The sequence below is a fragment of the Agaricus bisporus genome (assembly GCF_000300575.1).
Source record: "Agaricus bisporus var. bisporus H97 unplaced genomic scaffold AGABI2scaffold_11, whole genome shotgun sequence".
NCBI lineage: Eukaryota > Fungi > Basidiomycota > Agaricomycetes > Agaricales > Agaricaceae > Agaricus > Agaricus bisporus.
Window position 1 is genome coordinate 92,265 of NW_006267346.1, and position 25,563 is coordinate 117,827.

The 25,563-nt window shown below is 44.3% G+C and overlaps 7 protein-coding genes across 7 annotated transcripts in view; 3 read left to right on the plus strand and 4 right to left on the minus strand.

Annotated features, from left to right (window-relative positions):
* AGABI2DRAFT_227003 (hypothetical protein) overlaps positions 1 to 1,398 on the plus strand; it is a 4,403-nt gene extending 3,005 nt beyond the window's left edge. Inside the window, exons 8-13 of the mRNA XM_006455518.1 lie at positions 59 to 272; positions 324 to 658; positions 714 to 810; positions 868 to 1,106; positions 1,169 to 1,221; positions 1,279 to 1,398. Of these exons, the coding sequence (XP_006455581.1) occupies positions 59 to 272; positions 324 to 658; positions 714 to 810; positions 868 to 1,106; positions 1,169 to 1,192 (909 nt within the window). The 3' untranslated portion in view covers positions 1,193 to 1,221; positions 1,279 to 1,398. The remainder of the gene's footprint in view (positions 1 to 58; positions 273 to 323; positions 659 to 713; positions 811 to 867; positions 1,107 to 1,168; positions 1,222 to 1,278) is intronic.
* A 3,241-nt stretch (positions 1,399 to 4,639) lies between these two features.
* Positions 4,640 to 7,909, minus strand: AGABI2DRAFT_121485 (hypothetical protein; the record flags this gene model as incomplete). Its single annotated transcript, XM_006455519.1, has 10 exons — positions 4,640 to 4,805; positions 4,865 to 5,259; positions 5,319 to 5,440; positions 5,493 to 5,568; positions 5,621 to 5,804; positions 6,500 to 7,107; positions 7,169 to 7,290; positions 7,340 to 7,415; positions 7,474 to 7,735; positions 7,788 to 7,909. 10 exons carry the CDS (start codon positions 7,907 to 7,909, stop codon positions 4,640 to 4,642), a joined length of 2,133 nt encoding a protein of 710 aa, XP_006455582.1.
* A 1,580-nt stretch (positions 7,910 to 9,489) lies between these two features.
* On the minus strand, positions 9,490 to 10,850 carry AGABI2DRAFT_180559 (hypothetical protein; the record flags this gene model as incomplete). The annotated part of the gene is made up of 5 exons (XM_006455520.1): positions 9,490 to 9,517; positions 9,562 to 10,345; positions 10,405 to 10,526; positions 10,579 to 10,654; positions 10,707 to 10,850. The coding sequence occupies 4 exons, from the start codon at positions 10,848 to 10,850 to the stop codon at positions 9,716 to 9,718; spliced, it is 972 nt and encodes a 323-aa protein (XP_006455583.1). The 3' UTR covers positions 9,490 to 9,517; positions 9,562 to 9,715.
* A 3,947-nt stretch (positions 10,851 to 14,797) lies between these two features.
* On the minus strand, positions 14,798 to 15,997 carry AGABI2DRAFT_180560 (hypothetical protein; the record flags this gene model as incomplete). Its single annotated transcript, XM_006455521.1, has 4 exons — positions 14,798 to 15,598; positions 15,659 to 15,780; positions 15,833 to 15,908; positions 15,965 to 15,997. The coding sequence occupies 4 exons, from the start codon at positions 15,995 to 15,997 to the stop codon at positions 14,798 to 14,800; spliced, it is 1,032 nt and encodes a 343-aa protein (XP_006455584.1).
* A 372-nt stretch (positions 15,998 to 16,369) lies between these two features.
* Positions 16,370 to 19,462, plus strand: AGABI2DRAFT_210009 (hypothetical protein). Its single transcript, XM_006455522.1, has 6 exons — positions 16,370 to 16,685; positions 16,739 to 17,949; positions 18,002 to 18,183; positions 18,241 to 18,523; positions 18,575 to 18,826; positions 18,880 to 19,462. The coding sequence occupies exons 1-6, from the start codon at positions 16,461 to 16,463 to the stop codon at positions 19,391 to 19,393; spliced, it is 2,667 nt and encodes an 888-aa protein (XP_006455585.1). The 5' UTR covers positions 16,370 to 16,460; the 3' UTR covers positions 19,394 to 19,462.
* A 1,272-nt stretch (positions 19,463 to 20,734) lies between these two features.
* On the plus strand, positions 20,735 to 23,484 carry AGABI2DRAFT_121489 (hypothetical protein; the record flags this gene model as incomplete). Its single annotated transcript, XM_006455523.1, has 24 exons — positions 20,735 to 20,784; positions 20,837 to 20,862; positions 20,920 to 20,946; positions 20,995 to 21,003; positions 21,059 to 21,163; positions 21,221 to 21,258; positions 21,320 to 21,423; positions 21,485 to 21,606; positions 21,668 to 21,728; positions 21,784 to 21,984; positions 22,035 to 22,055; positions 22,110 to 22,116; positions 22,179 to 22,210; positions 22,262 to 22,318; positions 22,378 to 22,394; positions 22,449 to 22,501; positions 22,560 to 22,618; positions 22,671 to 22,698; positions 22,747 to 22,783; positions 22,840 to 22,956; positions 23,017 to 23,037; positions 23,100 to 23,156; positions 23,209 to 23,291; positions 23,344 to 23,484. The coding sequence occupies 24 exons, from the start codon at positions 20,735 to 20,737 to the stop codon at positions 23,482 to 23,484; spliced, it is 1,473 nt and encodes a 490-aa protein (XP_006455586.1).
* A 298-nt stretch (positions 23,485 to 23,782) lies between these two features.
* Positions 23,783 to 25,388, minus strand: AGABI2DRAFT_195030 (hypothetical protein). Its single transcript, XM_006455524.1, has 5 exons — positions 25,295 to 25,388; positions 24,919 to 25,146; positions 24,681 to 24,858; positions 24,432 to 24,617; positions 23,783 to 24,376 (listed from the first exon to the last, which is right to left on the minus strand). The coding sequence occupies exons 2-5, from the start codon at positions 24,935 to 24,937 to the stop codon at positions 23,926 to 23,928; spliced, it is 834 nt and encodes a 277-aa protein (XP_006455587.1). The 5' UTR covers positions 24,938 to 25,146; positions 25,295 to 25,388; the 3' UTR covers positions 23,783 to 23,925.
* Positions 25,389 to 25,563: the final 175 nt, after the last annotated feature.

A 25,563-nucleotide genomic window follows, 5' to 3' on the forward strand; every position in this document is an offset into this window, starting at 1 on the left:
GTAAGGCGCTTTACTTTTTTTTGATTGGCGATTGACGGCTGATATGCGGATTGGATAGGAACAAATTGTGGGTATCGATGATCGAAACAATTGGAACGACCTTATCAGCAATTTATGCAATGTTGTCATGTCGGTGATTAGGAAACTGGAGGCCAATATTCAGCCTCGTGCTGACCGGATTATGACTATTAATATTGGGTTACTTGCGGCTGCGAGTAAGACGACGACGATAGTTGAAGATACGTTCCTTGTCATTGGAGCTCTCGCATCAGGTAACGTTTTGAGCTATGCTGCGCTTACGTTTGCCTAACCTTGTCTCTCAGCCCTAGACACTGCATTCTCACCCTACATTGACCACATCCTCACCTACCTCTACCCCGCCCTCAAAGCACACGAAGACACACAATTATGCACTACCGCTGTCGGACTTGTCGGAGACATTTCTCGTGCGTTGAGTGAACAAAGTGGGAAATATGCGGGACATTTTATGACTGTGTTGTTGGAGAATTTGCAGAGTGAGGTGTTGAATAGGAATGTGAAGGTGTCTATTTTGTCGTGTTTTGGGGATATTGCGTTGGCGGTTGGGCCGGGGTTTGAGCCGTATTTTGAGACGACGATGACGGTGTTGAGGCAGGCGGGACAGGTTGAACCTAATCCTGTGAGTTTGATTGATTTTTTCTTTGTGATATGAATGTTGATGGGATTGGGTGTAGTTGGATTATGATCTTGTGGATTATGTGGCGACTTTGAGAGAAGGTATACTTGAAGCTTATACTGGGATTACTACCGGGTTCAAGAAAACCGATAAAGGTGCGTTTTTAGTCTCGTCCATCCCACTTTTTATTCACATATTGATTTTTTTTCTAGCGCATCTGTTACTCCAACATGTGCCATCTATACTTGATTTGATTCAACGGTGTTTGAAAGACGATGATAGGACGGATGCGACGATGAGGTTGTCGTATGGGTTGATTGGGGATTTGGCGGATTCGTTTCCGAGGGGGGAGATTAAGCATTTGTTGTTGGGGCAGTGGATTGTGGGGGAGTTGAGGACGAAGTATAAGATGCCGGGGGAGACGAAGAAGACGTTGAGGTGGGCGAGGGAGGTGAGTGACTTTTTGTTTTTTTTTTGGAGATGGTGGTTGATGTGTGGTGGTTTTTTTTTTAGATGGTTAAGGTTGCGACGCAGTAGATTTGGAATTTTTTTTTTTCGTCAAGTGAGTGAGTGTTTTTTTTTTGTTTTTTTTGGGTGAGGGGAACTGATGTGTCAGGTTGTAGATGGTTAAGATTGCTACGCAGTAGATTGGTCTCTTTTCTTTTTTTTCTTTTCACGCTTCTTACTACTTGGAATGATTTTTTTTGTTTTGCTTCTTCTTTTGAGTTCTTTGAGTCATCTGTTCTCTTCCGATGCAATCTGTTTTTTTTAAGCTTTTTTTCTTGTTACCATGCATTACATATCATACTTTTTTTTCGCCATCTGAAGGAAGGCAACATATTACCATACGTATCCAACGGTTTCAACTCAATTTTTCTACAACTCTCTCATTGTCATGCGGTTTTACATCCATTATACTTAGTTACTTAGTTACTTAGTTTTTTTTTTTTTTTCTGTGTTGTTTGTCGGTTTCCTTTGAAGTATGGAATTGGATTCTTTTTTTTTTTTTTGGCATTTTTAGAAGATTTTGGGGGGTGGGGTTGGTGTTTTCTTTTTTTGTTCGGTTTAATTGCTCTCTTATTTGATTGAGGTTTGGAATGTCTTATCCTATCCTACATTACCTCCATCTCCGCCTCCCCATTGTGTGTGTGTTGTGTGTGTCTGCGGTTGCTCAAGGCAACATAAGTAACTTGTTTCGCTCTTTTTTTAATGTTTTTGATACCGATTGTTGTTGTTTTGTAGTATATTACATGACACGTCTCAATTTTTTTTTTTACGATATATATCCACTCCGTTTGTTAAGTATTGGGTTTTTTTGCGTTGTGAATTTACGAGGTTTTCTGGATTAGCATATCATACCTTCTTTTGCATGATATTTCACGGTGGGCCATCTTGATAAAACTCTCTCTTTTTGCGTTTTTGATTGCTTTTGTTTCTATTAGAGGATAATAAACCGTGAGTCGCTCCTTTCAAATACGAATGGTGTTCAACTTACAGACTCTCACTAATGGTCCTGTCATATATACATATTAATACATACAAAAGAGACTTGTTACAAGATTAATCGCAGGAACTCTTATCCCGCTTCTTAATGAAATTTTTGAATACATGAATACTAGTACTACACATGCCTTTGCCTACCGAATTCAAGACTGCGAATTCGTTTGCACACTCGGATTGAATATATCATGTCTTGACCCATTCGAGGAAATTTCCTGCCTAGTACTGAGTTGGCGTCGTATATGGAGAACTACTCGACAGGCTAATATTGAATGGAATGAGGCTTGCAACCTGAACATAGATGATAGCATCAGTACCAGATGGATAGCCAGGAGGGTATTTTTTACAGGAGGAAGAAGCTGCTCTACGGAAGTTGTTAGTTACATGATCAACGACGATGAAAATTATGTGAATGTACCATGTTGAATATAAAGACAATATTGACCAAAGAAACCCCTGTTTAACGACTGAATGAAATCACTTTCACTGAACCAGAGAGTCCGCATACCAAATATATATATGTAAAATGAAATACCTAGGTAGCTTGTTGTTGACGAAAACAGCAGAATGGAAGTTGACTGGGAGATACTCACCATCACCATAGACCGTTCTGAAAAGGTACGAGTCCACTCTCCACCGGGCTATAAAAAATCGACATGAGCTCGAGAAAGAAAGCAAAGGGGGAAATTGTCACAAGTTGATAGTGCCCGGATCACCATAAATGTCAGGATCGCTTTCATACCCTTATATCAGAGCTGTGAAATTGAAGGACAATGGAGAAGACCAACTAGTATCATAGGCTGCGGTCACCGTAAATGTCGCAACCAGAAACTTGTAAGATTTGTCAGAAATCGGAGTGCACTGTCCTTGCTGAACCTCCCTGAATCCATTCAATTGTTCTGTTCAAAACGGTGGGTATTTTTGGGCAATACGAAGACTAGGGAAATGAACGTACGACTGGTTCTTTTTAAATGAATTCCGATGAGCGTCGGGGTTATGACACACATCGTGGCGAATGTAGCGAATAGAATGTGAGCAACGTGTCTGTCTTTTCCCCAGACAGCCACTGTTCGCATGGTAAAAATGACTATAAGATGTCCCCAGATAAGGCAAGAGGAGGAGTGGAGATGCCATATCGATCTGACGTACACTCGGCGGTGAGAAGACTGATAATGTACATGACTAGAAGAGGTCACGGATGATTCACCAAAAGAAGGTGAGGGTACCTCCAGCAACTCACTTATGATAGTATCATACACGGCTGCACACCCAAGTAGAGTAAAGGAATCGGTAAATACGTCTATACTCACAGTGAGCGAGTTGTCTGGATCTCCACTTGAAGAAGAAACCTTACAAGATAAATCCAAGGGAATGAATGCGAGAGGTAAGTAACGTGTTATCAGATATAACACTTTGATTATGTTCCATTTAGCCTTCCAAATAAATTCAACTTCGGAAGAGAAGGTTAGAATCCAATCGAAGACCTTGTTGATTGTCAGTGTCGAATATACTAAGAGAGCTATCAAATCGATGGCCTACCATGAGAGTTGTGCTGGTCACTATTTGACAAGGATATGAGCCCGGTTCATCGCGCATCCCGGTAGAGTAGTAAAACACCCACATTCGGTACTCTGGATTGAATTACAGTACTTTAACCGATTTTCTACCGAAACATGAAAAGTGAAACGTACATTAATATACCTGGATTCTGCTACTATATGCTTCACCGCTTCGACGACGTGTTCATCTGCCATTTCGAAGAATGGGCGCGTCTGAATCAACAGTGTTGGTACTGCAAATGTGGAGACGGGGCGAGTCTCGGAGGGCACAATCAGACTTGTGCAAAGACTGAGCACTTAAATAACGCACTCTGAGTCCCTTGGTGAACATGGTTTAGATTGCCAGCTAATTTTGTTTCTATGGGAATGCAACGTTGGACATGGAAGTGGGACTTGACCGAGTTTATCTGATCTCCTAAATCCGAGCGCACCATAACGTAGAATTCGTCCCACGGCCGCAACAAAAGCTTTAATTTTGGTGTTCTTATATCAAGTAGAACCGTTGATGCGGCATCCATCGGTTTAGAGAGTGATGTTACTAATTTTTAATCATTTGATTTATGAGTTCTTACTCCAACATGTATGATCATGAGCCTGTAGTAAGATTAATTTACATCCGGAGTATTGCAGTTGAACCGAAAGGCCATCAGATGATAACGATCTCGGTATACACTTAAATGGCTACGTTGACTCGTTGGCAATTTCATATCCCCCGCGGCATTTATTGACGCTGATATGTTGAGTCTATTCTCCGAGAGACACATGGTTGACTATCGATGTTATAACGAATTCTCGTAGCCACTGTCGAACTATAAGCTGTATGGTTGGCTTGGTGTCTCTGCCAATCACGTCGATCAATTATCATTGTCCTAACAAAGTTGCGCATATATTAATGGCTTTCATGCACTGAAGTCCAGGCTCAAATTCACAGCGTTACATATTTGGAAACATCTGCTGCCCATCCTGACAAACTCTCCTGTGTCCACCCTCCTTTACCGTAAACACACTCGTGCTCAGTCAAAGTCTCATGAGACAGCGTCTCGGAAGACGGGTTTGCCATTTGCATGATATCCGAGCTCGTTCCTGCAGGACTGGGAGACCCTTGTTCAGAAGAATTTCCTGTTCGCCACCGCCCCTCATAGAATCAAACCCTGTCCTCGAACTCGATTCTGACTGACGATCTCCATCTCCATCTGGACGACCCGTTTTCTTCCATTCTTCAATTAAGGATTTGTTCACCCCTGGATGCGACCACCTCAGATATAAGTTTTGAATAGCATTAAGGATTGGATATGACGAGAAGGCTGCATCGGCAGCTGTTGGATTTCGCTCGGTCAGCTGGTTAAACTTGCGACCGAGCTCAAAAATTGCAAACTTGGGGTGGAGGTGGCTACGCAATGGAGGCAGAGTATCGAAAGGATAGAAATGAAGCCTAAACTGATCTCCGTTTGGCGGAGGGGCATGTTCATTTTGCCGAAGAATGGGATATAATTTCATAGACTCGCCGAGCGGGATGAGTCTATACTCAAAACCGTCCTTAGGCAGCTATAATTGACGAGAGGTAAGAAGTCTTAAGATGGAACCCATGATAGACAAAACAATACCTGGATTTCAGGAAATGTCCTCCTCCCGAAAATCTGCCCTCTTTCATACTGATCGATAATGGTCTTATCGGGCAATAGGCCCCAGGAATCGTTGTCATGGTGGAGATGAAGAGCTGCCCCCGCTAAAGAGACTTTTAGAATCTATTAAGTAGATGGCGCTTTCTTCGGGCTTACCGAAGAAAATATTATATCTCGTGTTGAGGTGTAGTGAGTTATAAGGTAAATTCCAATTCCACTCCAGTATTGCCATCTATGAAAACGGATTAAATTCGGCTGTAACAGAAAGAAAAGTATATGCTCACCAAACCTTCGTTCTTCATAAGTTTTCTGGGAATCATGTGGCAATATTGGACTGTGTGATCATTAGGAAGATTCTGGATGAGACAGCGGCGTTGATTAAAAGGCGCATCGGCAGAGTCAACGCGTTCCTTTTCCTTAGGTTTCAAAGAGTAAGCCAAACAGGTTGAGGGAGTATTATGGACTGCGCTGTAAGCTCGTGACCTGGACCGTGACCTGGACCTCTGAGTGGAAATTAAGTCATCCATGAACCCTATTCTTAGAATGAATCGAGGGAAGGAGAGGACAGTGATCAAAATAGCTTTCGTCTTTTCCAGTCAACAAGTGACACCCGTGACTTTTCCTATGAGACGACTGTCGCGCTTAAACGTCTTAAGCAATCAGAAAAAAATCTTAAACGACCATCCGGGTATATGCGATGATGAACACAAGCCAAGCTCCGGTATGACAAAACGGCTGCATTGGAAGCAGCCGAGTTCGTCCTTCAAAATGGTCGGTTTCGATAAATCGTGATGCATCGTTCACTGCACATAGTCCATGGCTTCTCGTCAGCCTTCCAAACGTGTATCGGGTCATCTTACAGCCTCCCACCAACACTGTGAACCAGCTTGTTATATACATAATACAAAAAGGCTTGCACAAGATTAATCGCAGGAATTTATACCTGCTCAATAGCAATTTGAATTCATGAATACTACCTAGTACTACAAAATCATGAGGTCTTCGGTGCTTTTCCGGTGCATCCATCTAACCCAATCCTTATTCCAGCCTTTCCTTACCCGCAACTTATCTCTCCCTCCCCTCCTCGGTTTATATACATATCTTTTTTTTTTCTTGAAGCTGCTTCGCAGTGAGAGTTAAGGGTATTTCACGGCGTTACATACTTGGAAGCATCTGCTGCCCATCCTGATAAAGTCTCCTGTGTCCACCCTCCTTTACCGTAAATACACTCGTGCTCAATCAAAGTATCATGAGACAGTGTCTCGGAAGACGGGTTTGCCATTTGCATGACATCCGAGCTCTTTCCTGCAGGAGTGGGAGACCCTTGTTCAGAAGAACTTCCTGTTCGCCTTCGTTTGACACTGCCCCTCATAGAATCATATCCTGTTCTCGAACTCGATTCTGACTGACGATCTCCATCTCCATCTGGACGACCCTTTTTCTTCCATTCTTCAAATAAGGGGCCTTTCCGTGGACGTGACCACCTCAGATATATGCGATAAATAATATCAAGCTCCGGATATGACAAAACGGCTGCATCGGCAGCAGCTTGATCTTTGTCAGTCAATCCATCGAACTTGCGACCGAGCTCATAAATCGCAAACTTGGGGTGGAGATGGCTACGGAAGAGAGGTAGAGTATTGAAAGGATAGAAATGAAGCGTATACTGATCTTTGTTTAGCGGAGGGGCGTGGTCATTTTGCCGAAGAATGGGATATGATTCCATGGAGCCATCGAGTGGGATGAGTCTATACTCAAATCCGCCCTCAGCCTGCAATCGACGAATCGTAAGAAGTTGCAAGGTGGAAATCCCATAATATACACTACGATACCTGGATTTCAGGAAAATTGCTCCTCCCGAGAACCAGCTTTTCATTATACTGATCGATAATGCTCCTTTCGGGCAATAGTCCCCAGGCACCGTTGTCGTGATAGAGATGAAAAGCTGCCTCCGCTGGATAAAGCTTCAAAACCTATGTGAGTTGCGCGATCTTCGGGCTCACCAAAGAAAACGTTATATCTCGTGTTGAGATGTAGTGATTTATAAGGCATATTCCAATACCATTCCAGCGATGCCATCTGTGAAACCAATTTAATTCAACTAAGTATAACGAAAAGGAAAGCTAAGCTCAATGACCAAATCTTCGTTCTTCGTGAGCTTTCTGGGAATCATGTGGCAATATTGAACTGTGTGACCATTAGGAAGATTCTGGATGAGACAGCGGTGTTGGTTGAAAGGCGCATCAGCGGAATCGACGCGTTTCTTATCCTTAGATTTCAAAGAGTATCTTGTGTAATCCAAACGAGTTGAGGGAGTAGTATGGACTGTGCTGTGAGCTCGTGACCTGGACCGTGACCTGGACCTCTCTGTGGAAATTAGGTCATCCATGAACCCTATTCTTAGAATGAATCGAGGGAAGGAGAGGTCAGGCTCCTACCCAGCCGACTCACCTGATGTCGCACGTTTGGCAAGCAAAGCCAAACACCTCGTTAAGAGGTGTATACTCCCGCAGGGAGAGGCTGGTAACATATGTTGTCCGGCCATCACCGTGATGGATTCCCGCGCGAGACATAGCAGAAAAGTATTATATAATAGGACTTAACGCGATTACAAATATTGTGACCGTAACACTACCGAAATAAGATAGCGTAGTCCAAACTCATCTTACTTATGCTCACGACGCCTGTACTCGAGGCGTCCCGCGCCCTGCTGGCATAGAGGATAGTCCAAAGCTTATAACATACATGCTTAGTGGATGGACCACGTTGTTTTTCCTATAAAGTCCTCTACCTCGCCCACTGAAGTGTTGAAGTGTCCTACAGTGTCATTGAGACCCTCAATCATAGAACATATGGTAACATACCTCTCTCCAATATCATACATCTTTATCTTTTTCTCTTGTAGAGCCTGCAGTAGTTTATACAAATTATGTCAAGAGTTTTCTCGATGATTCGCCACTACCTCTTGAGTGTTTGCTCCACAATCATGATTCATGAATGGAGCCGACTTAGCCAAGGCCCGAGAATATTGGAATATAGTTCGAACTTTGGGGGTGAATGAAAAAGAAATATATTAAGACTGAAAAGGACTGGGAAAACAAGAGAGAATGCCGATCCACAGTAGAGTTACCAAAATCCATAAGAAGCAAAAGGTCGGGGCATGAAGATGAGTGGGGATTTGATTTAAAAAATTGTTCCCGAAAATAAGGATCAGCCGGAAGACATTGAAGAGTGATCATAGAAGTATCTTGAAATTGTAAACCCGTTTTTATTACTTTGCAAAAGAGCTACCTGTCGTTGTTGGATTATATAGTAAATATATATCTGTATATGTTGTGCACCCCCACCATTTGCTTGGACTAGAGTAAAATACATAAAAGAGATGTAATTTTACCATAGGAAGTATCCTTTTGCCCCTACTCAACATCATCTTCTTATATTCCCTTCTACACTACTCACCACCAGAATTGAAAGCCTTAGTCACCTCGAATCAATACCAGCATAGTCATATATTAAATCTTCTTTCTTCCAAGCCGATTACGCGCTCGGTGGTCCAAAGGGATGATGAGGAACTTGAAGCGAGGCTAATTGGCGTGACAGGCTAATTTGATTAACTAATCATGTAATTACGAGGCATCGAGCTATTATTATCGTCGGTGATGGCCGATCTACGTATGTTACCAGCCCCTCACTGCGTGAGCAAAGTATTATTCTTATATAATCTTTGCCCGTTTTGGAAGAACCGCGGTGAGAGGGTTGGGTAGGAGCCTGAGGAGAGGTCAATGATCAAAATAGCTTTCGTCTTTTCCAGTCAACAAGTGACACCTGTGACTTTTCCCATGAGACGACTGTCGCGCTGTAACGAAAAGATCTTAAACGACCATCCGCGTATATGCGATGATGAACACAAGCCAAGCTCCGGTATGACAAAACGGCTGCATTGGAAACAGCCGAGTTCGTCTGTCAAAATGGTCAGTTTCGATAAATCGTGATGATCGTTCACATGCACATAGTCCATGGCTTCTCGTCAGCCTTCCAAGCGGGTATTGTGTCATCTTATAGGCTCCCACCAACACTGTGAACCAGCTTGTTATATACATAATACAAAGAGGCTTGTACAAGATCAATCGCAGGAATTTCTACCCGCTTGATAGCAATTTGAATTCATGAATACTAACTAGCACTACATAATCATGAGGTCTTCGGTCTTCGGTGCTTTCCCGGCGCATCCATCTAACCCAATCCTTATTCCAGCCTGTTCCTATCCTATATAACTCCACCTTTCCTTACCCGCGACTTATCTCTCCCTCCCCTCCTCGGTTTATATATATCTCTTTTTTTTTTCTTGAAGCAGCTTCGCAGTGAGAATCAAGAATATTTCACGGCGTTACATATTTGGAAGCATCTGCTGCCCATCCTGACAAACTCTCCTGTGTCCACCCTCCTTTACCGTAAATACACTCGTGCTCAATCAAAGTATCATGAGACAGTGTCTCGGAAGACGGGTTTGCCATTTGCATGACATCCGAGCTCTTTCCTGCAGGAGTGGGAGACCCTTGTTCAGAAGAACTTCCTGTTCGCTTTCGTTTGACACTGCCCCTCATAGAATCATACCCTGTCCTCGAACTCGATTCTGACTGGCGATCTCCATCCCTATCGGGATTACCCTTTTTCTTCCATTCTTCAAACAAGGATTTGTCCACCCCTAGATGCGACCACGCCAGATATATGATTCGAATAGTATGAAGGATCGGATATGACGAGAAGGCTGCATTGGCAGCTGTTGGATTTCGCTCGATCAGCTCGATAAACTTGCGACCGAGCTCAAAAATTGCAAACTTGGGGTGGAGGTGGCTACGGAATGAAGGCAGAGTATCGAAAGGATAGAAGTGAAGCGTAAACTGATCTCCGTTTGGCGGAGGGGCATGTTCATTTTGCCGGATAATGGGATACAATCTCATTGACTCGCCGAGCGGGATGAGTTTATACTCAAAACCGTCCTCAGGCAGCTATAATCAACGAGAGGTAAGAAGTCTTAAGATGGAACCCATGATAGACGCAACTATACCTGGATGTCAGGAAATGCGCTCCTCCCGAAAACCTGCGCTTTTTGATACTGATCGATAATGGTCTTAGCGGGCAATAGGCCCCAGGAATCGTTGTCATGGTGGAGACGAAGAGCTGCCCCCGCTAAAGAGACTTTTAGAATCTATTAAGTAGATGGCGCCTTCTTCGGGCTTACCGAAGAAAATATTATATCTCGTGTTGAGGTGTAATGAGTTATAAGGCAAATTCCAATTCCACTCCAACGACGCCATCTATCAAACCCGATTCACTTCAGCTTTAACAGAAAGAAAAGTATACGCTCACCAAACCTTCGTTCATCATAAGGTTTCCGGGAATCATGTGGCAATATTGGACTGTGTGATCATTAGGAAGATTCTGGATGAGACAGCGGCGTTGATTGAAAGGCGCGTCGGCGGAGTCGACGCGTCCCTTTTCCTTAGGTTTCATAGAGTATTTTGTGTAAGCCAAACAGGTTGACGGAGTAGTATGGACTGCGTTGTAAGCTTGTGACCTGGACCAGTGGGAGTGGAAATTAGGTCGTTCATGACCCTATTCTTAGAGTGAATCGTGGGAAGGAGAGGACAATGATTAAAATAACTTTTATATTTCGCGCTTAAATAATCTGGAAAATATTTTGCCTCTGCTTCCCGAAAACCCTTGGTAGGGCAATCATTCCAGCATAGCGACCACAGAGCACAAGTATATGCAATAAACATAAGCGAGGTTCGGGTATCACAAAATGGCCGCATCAATGGAAGCGTCCGAGTTCGTCCTTCAATATTCAATCATTCTGTTTCGATAAATATTGAGGATCATCGCATGCACATAGTCCAAGGCTTCTCGTCGCCTTTCCAAGCATGAATTATGCCAACTCACAGCTCACCAAAATCGCGATTCGCGAACCAGCTTATCATTGAAACATACATGATACAAATATTACGCCTGTACAAGATCTATGGCAGTAATTCCTATCCCGCTTAATAGTATTACACAATCATGAGGTATCCGGGGCGTTTCAACCCGATATTAATATGAGCCTACTGAATTGACGAATGCGACCCCGTTTGCAGCTGCGGATTGAGCCTACGCCGTGACCCACTCAAGGGAATCTCTTGGTCGTTGAGTTGTTGCCGTATATGGAGAACTACTCGACAGGCTAATATTGAATGGAATGATGCCTGCAACCTGAACGTGGTATCAGTCAGTCCAGACCTTTCAATGGTTCAAGGGGGGGTTAATTTACAGGAGGAAGAAGCCGCTCTACGGATAGTGGTTAGTTACATGCTCAATAATGGTGAAGTACTATGTTAACGCACCGTGTTGAATATAAAAACGATATTGACCAAAGAAACTCCTGATCACAGGCGAATGAATTCACTTCTATTGACCCACAGAGCCTACGTACCAAATATATATATGTAAAAAGCAATCCCTACGCGGCTATTCATCAATAAATACGAGATAAATTTGCTGCGGGACACTCACCATCGCCATAGACAGTTTTGAAAAGGTACGAGTCTATTCTCCACCGGGCTATAGATTGACAATGAGCTTGACGAGGAGATGAAAGGGGGAAATTGTTACAAGTTGATAACGCCCGGATCACCATGAACATCAGGATCGCTTTCATACCCTTATATCAGAGCTGTGAAATTGACGAACAAGGAGAAGACCAACTAGTATCATAGGCTGCAGTCACCGTAAATGTCGCAACCAGAAACTTGTAAGATTTGTCGGAGATCGGAGAGCACTGTCCTTGAAGCTCTTTGAATCCATTTAATTCTTCTGTAAAACGGTGGGTTTTTTTAGACAATTTCAAGACTGTGGTAGTGGATCGTACGAGTTGTCCTGCTCAAATGAATTCCAATGAGCGTCGGAATTACCATGCACATCGTGCTGAACGTTCCGAATAAAATATAGGCGACACGTTTGTCTTTTTCCCAGACAGCCACAGTTCGAATGGTGAAAATGACTGTAAAACAATCCAGAGTAAGGCACGGGGGAGGAATGGAGATCCCTTACTGATCTGACGTACACTCGGCGGTGAGAAGACTAATAATGTACATGACTAGAAGAGACTGGTCACGGATGATTCATTAATGAGAGGTGAGAATGCTCCTTCTTGCTCACTCATAATTGTGTTGTAAACAGCTACACATCCACGTATAGAAAAGGCACCGGTAAATATATCTATACTCAGATCAGTGAGTTGGTTCTCCTAATCCCTAGAAAAAATCTTACAGAGCAAATCCAAAGGAATGAATGCGAGAGGAAAGTAACGTGTTATTAGATATAACACCTTGATTGCGTTCCATTTGACCTTCCAAATCAATTCAACTTCGGACGAGAAAGTTAGAATCCAGTCGAAGACCTTAAAGGTCGAGTATCAGAGTCGAATCTACTAAAGGGCTATCAAATCGGTGGCCTACTATGAGGGTCGTGCCGGCCACTATTCGGCAACGATATGAGTTCGGTTGATTGTGCATCGCTTGGTTGAATACAACACCCACATTCGGTACTCTGGATTGAATTGCTGTAATTTAACCTATTTTCCACTGAGGCGTGAACAGTGAAACGTACATTAATATGCCTGATTTTTGATATCAAATGCTTCAACACTTCAACGACGTCGTTGTCTGCCATTTTGGAGAGGGTGCGTGTCTGAATTAACAGCGTTCTTATGGCGAATGGGGGGAGGGCATGGGTCCCGAAGAGTATAACTTGCAGACCTGTGTGAAGACTGGGGCCCGGGGCTTATATAACGCGCTCTAAGTCCCTTGGCGGACATGGTTGGTATCGCGAGCTATTTTTGTTTAGATGGGAATGCAACGTTGGACATAGAAGTGGGACCCGTGGCAGTCTATCTGATCTTGTAAACCGTGGCGCACCCATAACGTAGAATTCGCCCCCACGGTTACAAAATTAGGTCATATTTTGGGCGTTGATATATTCAGTACGATTGAGTCGACGTGGCATCCAACGGCTGAAGAGTGACAGTACTATTCTTAAAGCATTCAATTAACAACTTCTGAAGCTCTTATTCCAACCTATATGATCATGAGGTACTACGATTAGTTGTGCGTCCGGTCAAGATCGGTGCAATCGAGGCCTTGAGGGCCGAAAAACGCCATCAGATAATAACGATCTCGGTAATCTTATACACTTAATTCGCTACATTGACTCGTTGCATATCCCCGCGGCAATTATTGACGCTGATATGTCGAGTCTGCTCTCCGAAAGACACGCTGGTTGACCACCGACGCTTCAACGAATTCTCGCGTTTGGAAGCATGTCGGACAGTCAAGCTGTATGAATTGGCCTGGTGTCCCTCTTCCGCTCATTTCGATCATTGACCTAATATTGCACACATCTTGATTGCTGTACAGGTCCGTGCTCATTTTCACATTATCCATTATCGCTTTCGCCTGGCGCACTGCCTCTATGTCTGATCCGTCTCTAGGTTGTTCCCTCAGTGAAATAGCAACCTCGGGACCGCATCTATCTTTGATGATATAATGTCAAACTCGAAAAAACGAAGACTTTTAACAGGAGAGGGCGAGAAAGAACGAAGAGTGATAGTGTGAGGCATGGACGGAGACGAGAGGAGCGCCCGGCAGAACGTATGAACCGTGTTCCGTGCAGGGATGGACATGGTTGATGAAATGTCAAACTTCTCGGTGACCTGAATCATGTGATGGTAATCAATTATCAATCGTCTGTTTTTCATGGGCGGTCATTTCCAGACTTCTCATGGACCATAACAGAAGTTCTGTTTGAAGGTAGGGGAAATCCAGTATCATCTAATGACTGTAGTTCCCACATTAATATATTTTTCGAAGTCCACATGACTCAGGACAATCATTGTGGTAGTATTGATGTACCGAGTATGTATATACTAAGGTCACATCACACCTATGGAGGATGATAAATGAACTGGCCCTGGTATTCACCGGGATTATTGTTCAGATGAATTAGGAATCAAATGTAATACGATAGTCGTTCGTACATCTATCTCCTGCTCAGCTGTTAAGGCTTCTGATTCAGCGAGCATATATATAACTTTGGCCAAGCGACACCTTTTCTCTTCAGTGATTAATTAATGTGGCATCGAAAGATTGCATTTCAAACGTCAGTGCTTCAGCCACTGGCTACATGATGATCGTAGCAATTTAAGTTCAGCCCACTATTGCCTTATACTAATGCCAGCTTTCCCAGTACTTTGACTGGCTTCTAGTTTTTTGAATCTGGAATCGAGCCCTCACCTCACGCCTTGCAAGTCTTGTTCCTACCTCGCTACGAATAACGAGAAGACCATCATGACATTCAGCAAAATGAGCAATATATATCCAAGGATTTGTTTGTAGAGATAGCTGGAACAAGACTTCAAGATGAATTCACGGCGTTCCACAATTGGAAGCATCTGCTGCCCATCCTGACAAAGTCTCCTGCGTCCATCTTCCCTTACCTTGTAAACGTTCGTGTTTAATCAAACTCCGATGAGACAGAGTCTCGCAAGACGAATTTGCCATTGGGATGTCATCTGAGCTCTTTCCGGCCGGGGTGGGACACCCTTGTTCAACGACATTTCCTGTCCGCCTGCGTTTAACACCGAGTCTCCAAGAGTCAGGTCCTGTGTTCGAACTTGACTCCGATTGACAATCTCTATCAGGGGAATTGTCTGTCCACTTGCGTTTGAAAGGGTTCCTCCAAGAATCATATCCTGTATTCAAACTTGACTCCGACTGACGATGTTCATCCTCTATCTGCCTGCCAAGGTTCCTCCAAGAATCATAACCGGTCCCCGAACTCGATCCTGACTGAGGACCTTCAAGTTTATTCCCGTCCGTACTGCGCTTATTCTTCCACTCTTCAAATAAGGGCGTTCCTTTCGGTGATAGCAACCACGCCGCATATATGCGATTAACACGAGACAGGATCGGATATGACGAAAGGGCTGCACTTGCAGCAGCTAGATTCTTACCTCTTAGCTCATGATACTTGCGACCGAGCTCAACAATTGCAAATTTGGGGTGGAGGTGGCTACGAAATGGAGGTAGAGTGTCGAAAGGATAGAAATGAAATGTATACTGATCTTTGTTCGGCGGTGGGGCGTGTTCGTTTTGCCGAAGAATGCAATATACCTTCATAGAGTCGCCGAGTGGGATGAGTCTATACTCAAATCCATCCCCAAGTAGCTATAATGGGCGAGTCGTGAGAAGCCGTAAGGTGGAAATCCATGATATACACTTCGATACCTCTTCCTTGGGAAATTTGGTTCTCTCCTCATCCAACCTTTCATAATAGTAATCGATGATGCTCCTTTCAGGTAATAGTCCCCAGGAATCGTTGTCGTAGTGAAGATGGAGAGCTGCTCCCGCTGGAGGGAACTTCAGAATTTACATAACAGATGGAACGATCCTTGGGCTCACCGAAGAAGATATTATATCTCGTGTTTAGGTTCAATGCCCCGTAAGGCATGTTCCAATTCCACTCCAACGACGCCATCTGTGAAAACCGCTTCAGTTCACCCGCAACGAAAGGCGAAGAAAAACTAAACTCACCAAATCCTTGTTCCGAGCGTTCTTACTGTCCATCACGTGGAAATATCGGACTGAGGGACCATGAGGATAATTCTCTATGAGACAACGCCGTTGATTGAAAGGCGTATCGGCGGAGTCGACGCGTTCCTTTTCCTTCGGTGTCAAAGTGTCCTTCTTTACATGTGTCAGATGGGCAGAGAAATGGTAAAAATTATGCGCTGAGCCTTACCCTGAGTCTGGAAATCGTCTGGTCATCCAAGTCATGATTCATAGCGAGTAGTGCACAGACAAAGGCGATAATACTGTAGCTTGCAGTATAAAAATACGAGCTTGTTACATACAGAATCTAAAAAAAGGCTAAATCACGTGACAAAATATTTGACGTGTCTGCCACGAGTGCGCTTTAAATTGGCGTCATTAGAGTTTCGTCTTTATACCCTTGTTCATGCCTTTCTAAATCGCTCGGTTCTCCCCACACCTCTACTTTATCTCGGAAGACATTCGACGTTGTTCTTAGATGCGATTAACACGAGTTTGGAGTGCTCTGGCCCTCCTTGCACCTCTAGCCGTAGAAGCCTCCGTACTCGCTATCGACTATGGCGCGGATTACATGAAGGCATCATTGATGAAGCCTGGCACACCGTTCGACGTCCTCTTGAACAAGGACTCGAAGAGAAAAATTCAGTCTGTTGTAGGCTGGAAGAAGTCGGATCGGGTATTTGGTGGTGACGCATTCAACCTCGTACGCCTCTTCTCTCCCCTTTATCATTTATTTAGTAAATAAGCTTATTATAGGCATCGAGATTTCCTAGTGACGTCTTCATCGACACCAAAATACTTCAGGCCGTCCCATACGACTCTGACACCGTTTCTTTCTATAAGAAAATATCCAGTGCAGACGTGATAGAGAGTTCTCGTGGAGCTGTTGCTTTTAAACAGAGCGACGAAAAAGAATGGACAGTCGAAGAACTCGTCGCCATGCAACTTGCCTATGTCAAGGACCTCGCAGAGTCATTTGCTCAGGAAAAAGTCCGAGACGTTGTCGTGGCTGTCCCCCCATACTATACACAATTCGAGCGTGATGCCATCGTCGACGCTATCGAGATTTCCGGTCTGAAGACACTTGCTCTTATTAATGATGGAACGGCAGTAGCCGTCAACTACGCTATGACGAGGACCTTCGATGAAGCACCAGAGTACCACATCTTCTATGACGCTGGAGCATCGTCAATTGCCGCGACCGTTGTTGCGTTCTCAAGTACAACCGATAAAAAGGAAGGTGCTGGCACTCAAGTATCCGTCGCTGGCGTTGGCTGGGATCGTAATGTCGCCGGATTGGAGTTGGATAGGCGGCTAAGGGAGATTTTGGTCCGGGCTTTCGAAGAGAAGCATCACAAGAGTCTGCGGCAGGACAAGAAGGGTATGACGAAGCTTTGGAAAGAAGCAAGTCGTGTCAAAAGCATCCTCAGCGCCAACTCAGAGGCCACTTCCTCGGTGGAATCTCTGGCCTACAATATCGATTTCAAGACCAAAGTCACTCGGGCGGCATTTGAAGAAGCATGTAAAGATCTTCAACCCCGTTTCGTTCAGCCAATCTTCGACGCGCTCCTTTCTGCTGGGCTCAGTATGAATGACATTTCGTCTGTGGTCTTCACTGGTGGAGCCACGAGAACGCCTATGGTTCAAGCCGCCGTCAAAAAAGTTGTTGGCGAGGATAAAATGGCTTTCAACGTGAACGCGGATGAATCGATAGTGTTGGGTGCGGCCCTATATGGTGCTTCGCTCAGCCGGCAGTTCAAGACCAAGAACATTAAGGTCAACGATCTCACCGTGTATGACCTTCAGGCATCGTATGCTGCTGCTCCAACTTCACCTGACGCGAAACCGAGAACTATAACGACTCTCGTATTCCCCGCTGGATCCAAAACCGGTACCAAGAAGACATTGACCTTTAAGAGGAAGGAAGATTTTACCATTAATCTCGATTATCGTGACCTTGGTGACTCGTCAGTGACCCATTCTACCTTGTTGTGTCACTTTTTGCTAACAGTTGTAAAGGGGTTTCCCTTCTCGTATGCTGGAGGCCGATATTGTTGGCGTTGCTGAGGCTATCGCGAACCTCACTGAGCGCGGAGCAATCGATCCTGTCGTCAAAGCAACTCTTACACTCTCCGAATCTGGCTTTTTCAGTGTTTCCGATGCTGTCGCCTTTGGCGAAATCAAGGATGATAGTATCACTGGTGAGTACACGTGGTGCATATTAGGAGTTGGAATAACGACTGATGTGAATTTTTCAGGAAAGTTAAAGGGACTCTTCGCTGGAAGCAGCTCAGCAGACGAAACGTCTACTGGATCTGCGGAAAATACGCCACCTAGGGAGACTCCTGAAACCGCGGAAACTGTTTCTCCATCCTCGTCATCATCAGCGTCGTCATCAGCTGATACTCCCGAGCCTACTACCAAGGTGGAGGAAGAAAAGAAGAAGGCTCCTGTCGAAAATACAATCCCCCTCACTGTCAATGTCAGGTTTACGACAATATCTCCAATGACCGTCGAGGAGAAACAACAGTCCAGGAAAAAGTTAGTATTTTGACTTCCTTCGGTTTGTCGTACTCATTTCTTTCTTTTAAGGCTTCGTGCTGTTGACCAAGAAGAAGCTATCAAGACTCGCCGCGAAGAAGCTCGTAATACTTTCGAGAGCTACCTTTACCGTCTTCGCGATCTTTTGGATGACGAAAGTGCCGAGACGCCGTTCAAGAAATGTTCAAGAGAAACCGAACGCGAGGCCCTCGCTACCCGGCTGGATGAATCCTTCCAATGGCTCTTCGACCGTGGTGATATAGCCGACACGACTCATTTCCTCGATAAACGTATAGCACTCGAGTAGGCCTCCTTTCATATTCATGAGTTCATTATGTTGATTGACTCTATTTCAGAACGCTCGAGAAACCAATCATTCATCGTTACAAAGAAATCGAAGCCTTCCCAGAAGCGTTAAACAACTCCCAAAAATGGAATTTCCATACCCGTATATTCTTAACCGAAGCTAGGCAAAATCTTACTCTCGAATCTGAAGCCGGTTTACCCTCGAAATGGACTTCCGAAGAACTTGATGGTCTAGAGAAGACTTTGAAAGATCATGAGAAGTGGTTGAATGAGTGGGTAGAAAAACAGCGCTCTGTGAAGAGTTTTGAGGATCCTGTTATTGAAACTATGGAGATGAAAGCTAGAGCCAAAACTTTGGAAACGCAGTTGTTCAAGTTGGTGAAGAGGAAGGTGCCGAAGACGAAGAAGCCAGTGAAGAAGGATGAACCGGAGGCGAGTGGTACCAGTAGTGTGAAAGAGGATGCGAAATCCACTACTACTACGACGCCTACATCGACAACGACACCAGATATGAAGGAGGAGGAGAAGAATGGTGATGATTCGAGGACGCGTGATGAACTGTAGACACGGATTTTTCCTTCTCTCGATGAATTATTTTAGACGAGTCTATGAGACTTATTTAACCCTAATGATCTTTTTTTATGGTTTGTTTGATTCGTGTGATAAATGCGCAGTCCCTAGTCTATGTATGGCGCTGTTCCCCCACTTCCCGAACAATGGAATTAGGTCCCTTGAGTCTCACAATTAAATTTAGCCTTTTGATTTCGACGTTCCTATGTACTGACGCTAAATATTCAATCCCCGCTTCACTGGCTTGAATTTTGCCCGGGCCACTGCCCAAGCTGGGGGTAATTACTATGTGAACTGCACTAGTGCGTAGATCAGGTCCAAAAACTCAGCTTCTCATTTGCAAGCTTGTGCAGTCCAAATATACGAACTTGGTCTCATAGCTCCAGTTCTAAAAACAAAGTTCCATACTTTTTTTAGTTTACTGAATGCCGTATATTTAAAATGCCTCGGAGAACTACAAGAGACTACAAGTTTGAGATTTTCCTCCTGGGAATCAAACCCGTACGAACGTGTAAGTTATCGGTAATTGAAGTCATTTTGTCTGATGTTATGCCCCGCTATGGCAACTCCGACCCACAGACCGATCGAAATTCGAGATTGGTTGGTTGTTCTATGGCTCTCTACACGGCCAATGACTTTGAGTTCAACCTAAGTTGATGGAACTTTGTGTCGCACGCAAGTTCACGCTGAAATCATCGCACGTTCGTTAACGCAAGTTCAACGAGTCTGTCACACTAATGTTGGAGTCCCTGAGAGGCGCGTCGCGACTCGCCACACGTGCTGTTAGGATGCGCGGTGCGCGGTGCGAGATTGAACAAAAGAAAGTGGGCGAGTGCAAGAAGAGTGCCACCTTTGCGATAATTGTGTGAAGGACAGTTGATTCAATCTGACTTGCTACCAGCCTGCTACACATCGCATTTTCGCCTCACGCGTACTGCCCGCTTGATCCGCCGGCGCCGGTGCGCAGTCTCGTTGATGGAGTTGAGTTTTTTGTGACACTTGTGACCAAGGAGTTGAAACCGTGGGACAAAATGTCCCTGACTTTCGGTGAGACGGAAGCCATCGTTTTCCAAATCGACCGAGTTTGAGGCCCAGCGAATTGGAAGGCCTTATTGCTTGCCGGCGAGCTGCAACGGGTCATCCTTTCGCGTGCATTTACCGTTTCTAGCTCTATTTATAATTCTTTTCGCAAGAAGCTCCTGTTGGCACGTTCGCGCACTACCGTCAAAACCGTGTAATGACGGAAGACCTTATCCGTTAATCGCAGAAATCTATATAATGTAACTACATAAATTGCTTTCACGCTTGGTTCTGAATCCTTTGCTCTTCTCGAACATGCCACTCCCGACTAAGGAGGGTATTCGCAGAGTTTCTCTGATTTTTGCGTGAGTGCCTCTTTGGTTCCATGCATTTTTATGACCTGATCAATTCCTGTAGAGCTGGCACGGCATTGTTCTCTGATGGTAAGTCGACGGTTTGTATCATGGAGAGCTATGTTAAGTCACAGAATTCTTGGAAAGGCTATGCAAATGGTATTCTTACCGACGGTGTGTATTGTTATCTCGTCACATGAAAGGTGTACTGATAAAATCCAGTAAATACGTGTGAGTTTGTTCGTCCTCTATCGAAGAATTTCTGAATTCGTTATCTCTGTTGCAGTGCTTAACCGTATTTACGGTGCGGAAAATGTTAACCGACACAACTATGGTAACACCGTACGAAGTACGGTCTTCGGTGGAACCATCATGGGAATGCTTTTATTCGGTATGCTTGTTTGTATCTTTGGGATGGTGCCCGAGTTGTAATGACTTTATTCTGAAGGTTGGTTATCTGATAAAGTGGGAAGAAGAACGGGAATGGTATGATTGGCGGTTGGGTGTGTGAGCATGACAGCTTTTTTGATATCTGTGGTTTTATTAGATGACTGCAACTGTCCTCATATTCGTCTTCTCTGGGCTTTCCGCTGCGTCCTCTGGTGCTCATGGTAGTCTTGGTGGGCTATTGGCGATGTTGAGTGCTATGCGGTCAGTCCCATTTCATTACCCCCTTTGCACAAGTATCATATATCCTAAAACCATACAACAGTTTCCTTCTCGGGGTCGGGATTGGCGCAGAGTATCCCTGTGGATCTGTTTCTGCATCTGAGTTCTCTGAATCACCCGGCATCAATAGACGGGCACAACATCGGTGGTATGTCTTGGCTACAAGTGCGTGGTTTCTTTCTGGCATAGCAGATATGATTCGAATTGATCCCGTTTCGGTCTGCAGATACTCAGCTTGGTCTAGGAAATGTGACTGCTGCCTTCGTACCCTTAGTTTTGTTCTGGATGTCAGTGACACCAAGGATCTCCAGTTTACATCTAACAAATAATGTTGGTCAATAGATTTGGCGAGAACCATCTACGTGCAGTATGGCGTATATCCTTGGGTCTTGGTATGGTCCCCGCGGGGTTGGTGTTCTTTTGGCGACTTAATATGGAGGAACCCGAGCGCTACAGAAAAGACGGCATGCAATATGCGAAAATCCCATACCTTTTGGTATTAAAAAAGTACTGGCCCAGACTCGCAGCAATTTCTTTTGTCTGGTGGGTGTTTTCTATATAAGTTTTTATATTAATAATTATCGACTGTCCAGGTTCCTCTTTGACTTTGTTGCGTGAGTGAATAAAAACCTTGTAATTTATTTCGGACAGCCAATTGGTTCCGACAGATTCCCCGTTAGTTGGGCCGCCTTCTTCTTTTCTTCTACTGCCGGTCACTTAAATTTCAATTCCTACAGTTTGGAATATTCTCTTCAACTATCATTGACAAGTGAGCTGATTCTGATTATAATCATGACGCTAAAATCAACGTATTGTTCAGCTTGACGGGTGGTACTCAATCACTGAGTGTTATCTTCGCATGGAACCTTCTTATTTTGTATGTCCTTTTTTCAAACATCAGCTCCCGTCGTATTTATGTTTTTTTGACTAAATCAGAGGATTAAATGTTCCCGGTTAGTCGTTATCCCTTTTGACGTATGGGGAGCTCCTGATGCGAAATATTATAGGAACAATCGTCGGTGCTATGTTCGTCGATTATATTGGCCCCAAATATTGTTTGGTACTTTTTAAGCTTCCATCACGACAGAGTAATGCTAATATGCCCTGTACCTCCTTAGATTGGTGCTCTCATCTTGCAAGCCATCGTCGGCTTCATTATGAGTGGTCTTTATAAAGTGTAAGGAAACGTTTCTATGTAAAAGAGCGCCCCAATCAGCTGAGTAACACAGGCTTACACAACATGTCGCTGCATTTGTTGTAAGTACACTCGAGCATATACCATTTCATGTATTTGACTGTTCCAAGATCCTCTATGGTGTTTTTCAAGCCTTGGGAGGGATCGGTACAAAAATCCTGCCCAACATAGTACCGTGTATACGAACCTAATCGTTTTTTCAGGTCCTGGAAATTGTATTGGCCTCCTCGCGGCTAAATCATGCCCAACCGGTGTACGAGGTCACTTCTATGGTATTGCTGCTGCCATCGGAAAACTTGGGGCTTTCGTTGGAACCTGGGGTGAGTACATGATGTCGAATTGCACTGTTTCAACTGGTTTATGGTTACATTTATTTTTAGTCTTCCCTCCTATAATCGATGGTATGTTCGTGCATGCAGCTGACTTTCGAACTTGTCAAGAGCCTAGCTTATTGTCCGAATAGCTTTTGGCGGGCCCCATTCAGAGAGGGGTAACACCGGACCATTCTGGATCGGCGGTAGTAAGCAAACTAGTCGATTTTCGCCTTGGATCGAAGTCTGACAGTAATTAAGGTGTGGCCCTGCTGAGTGCGACAACCGCATTCTTTTTCATGAGGCCCGTTCACAACGATGGATTGGTTGAACTGGATCGTGAAGTGAGTTCTGTGTTTGAAAGGCATTTGCAAAGAGTTCACCCACATTCCTTAGTTCCGAGAATACTTGGAGGAGCATGGTTATGATACATCTAAGATGGGCATCCCAGGTAGCGAACAAACGACCAAGGTTGGAACGATCGAAAATGAGAAGGACATGATGGATAATGAGAAGGCTGGATCTTTAGAGGTATGAATGAGATTTCAGAACAGGTTATGAAAGAAAGTATCGACGTAGTACTAGTTCCACGATCATGATCATGATGTACAATCCAGTTATTAAAAATCATGTTATATCCGAACCAGGCAGAATTGCTTAGCTTCTTTGCACGTCGCTGAAAATTGGTCCCTTCGTTCGAGTTGTGTTTGGATGTAGAAGCGCTTGGAGAAGTGTGGAATCAACTGCGACCTTGTAGTCCCGTGCTGCATGTTCTGCAAGGAACACTAACGCTCAAAAGCGTAGAGTTCATCGAGGGAGGGCTGTTACATGAATGAGATCGATATCAAGCTTTGATTAAAATATTATCGATACACATGATATGATGCACAAGAAAGTACGAAATACTTTATATACCATAACTTGAAGTTATGTCCTTGTCGTAAAGTCTACTGGCGCATGCTCCAAAGCATAGTCCTGTTATACAAGAGTACGGTCGCTGTCGCCCGTGGAATCGGATTTCGTAGTCCCAAACTTCGATAAACTCTCGACGGGTTTCGTAAGCATGTATCCCTTCACGCTAGCAGCCTTTTCCCCCTGTCTACCGAAACCCATCCCTGAAAAATTACGCTTCAGGCCACCATTACTTTCGAAGCTCTGCTTCTTGGACGAGTCGCTGAACCGCACAGATTTTCTCTTCTCCGACGGCCAATGTGAAGAGAGTGTTTTTGCGGCTCCTAGGCCTTGTTGGACTGGAGTGGGAAGAACATTCTTCGTGTGTTCGCGCCATGACGTGATGGAACGCTTGGACTTGGCTTTTTCGCGGAAGATCAGACCAAGGAAAACATTCAGACAGCCGATCGAGAAAAGAAAGAATGCGGAAACGAGAGTGAAGGTATCGACGTGATGTGAGAGAATAGCTGCGCCAATTCTGCAATGGGTTTTCGGTCAATACTTTGTATAATCATAAATAACGGAGAACTGACAGCATTTGGATGACACCTAGTGCACCCAATCCAAAAGTCTTCCCAAGAACAGGGAAATATCGATCAAAGAATCTCATTGGGAAACCCAGCTCGGAAAGAAATAGGACCATAACTTGGCCAATGATCAACAACCTGTTGAGCACAGCCCAGAATGCACCTGCTTGCTGGTTTGGCACTGTACTTCCACTATAGAATGACGAATATCCATCAGTGTCAAATATAACTGAACCATATATTCGATTTTCGTACCTGATATAATCATCCGTCATAGTTGCAGTAGAGTTTGATCCGTTATTCTCCTGTCCCTCCGCTTCGAAGTGATTGACGGCTTTGATATCATTGACAAGCACAAGTATATTACTTGCAACAACGAGAATCAAAGCAACTAAACTGAGAATTCGAACGATGTTGAGCCCAATAAAAATATCTGTTTGCAAAGAACAATGAGTTCAAATATCCTGGCATGCAAAGTTTAAAAGATGCTTACAGCCGCGAGGAGGGAGCATTTTGTTCGTCTATAGTCGTCGTTGGATGGGGTCGTAGTCGAACTCGTGTGTGACGTCAAATGGAGTGTAGTGAAATGCGATGTAAGATATCAGGCCCGAGACGAGGATCGATCGTTTTGGATATAAGCTTTGAGCGAGGAAATTATGCGATGAGATCGTCAAGGTCTAGTAGTTGAGTAAGACGTGAAGGTAGGTGTTCGTGTCCGGCACTAGACGAAGCAAGTTTAAAAGGAATGTTACGATACAAACAGCGAGAATAAGAGAAAAAATGAAAGAGAGGCGTCTTGATGTGCTCAGCACTATTCCAAGGTGCGGAATGAAGAGTGGACGGATGTGGGCTGGAGCTTAAATACGCACAAAAAGAGAACAAAGCGCCGGTTGACACGTCACGGTCTCCAAGATACACTCCGTTTCATTATTCCTCGGCCACAAATTGCTACCAGTGCCAGGTGAACGCCATTGCATTGTTCTTTGTCTATTGTTCCCTAACCGGTTTCTGAACTATGTAACGTCACGACAACGTGTCACACAACAATCAACGAATCAGGGTCAACGAGCATGCCCCGGCCCATTCGCTACAGCATTATTAGAACAAAGTGGGATTATAAATACAGAAAAATGGAAAT

What these genes read in the sequence shown, in the direction of transcription:
- AGABI2DRAFT_195030 (XM_006455524.1), bottom strand. An exon ending in ATGACGGATGATTATATCAG is followed by an intron (nt 24,618 to 24,680) that starts GTACGAAAATCG and finishes GTCATTCTATAG; the next exon opens with TGGAAGTACAGTGCCAAACC. An exon ending in CTAGGTGTCATCCAAATGCT is followed by an intron (nt 24,377 to 24,431) that starts GTCAGTTCTCCG and finishes AACCCATTGCAG; the next exon opens with AATTGGCGCAGCTATTCTCT.
- AGABI2DRAFT_210009 (XM_006455522.1), top strand. Translation starts at nt 16,461, where the DNA reads ATGCGATTAACACGAGTTTGGAGTGCTCTGGCCCTCCTTGCACCTCTA. An exon ending in GTGGTGACGCATTCAACCTC is followed by an intron (nt 16,686 to 16,738) that starts GTACGCCTCTTC and finishes AGCTTATTATAG; the next exon opens with GCATCGAGATTTCCTAGTGA. An exon ending in AAACAACAGTCCAGGAAAAA is followed by an intron (nt 18,524 to 18,574) that starts GTTAGTATTTTG and finishes CTTTCTTTTAAG; the next exon opens with GCTTCGTGCTGTTGACCAAG.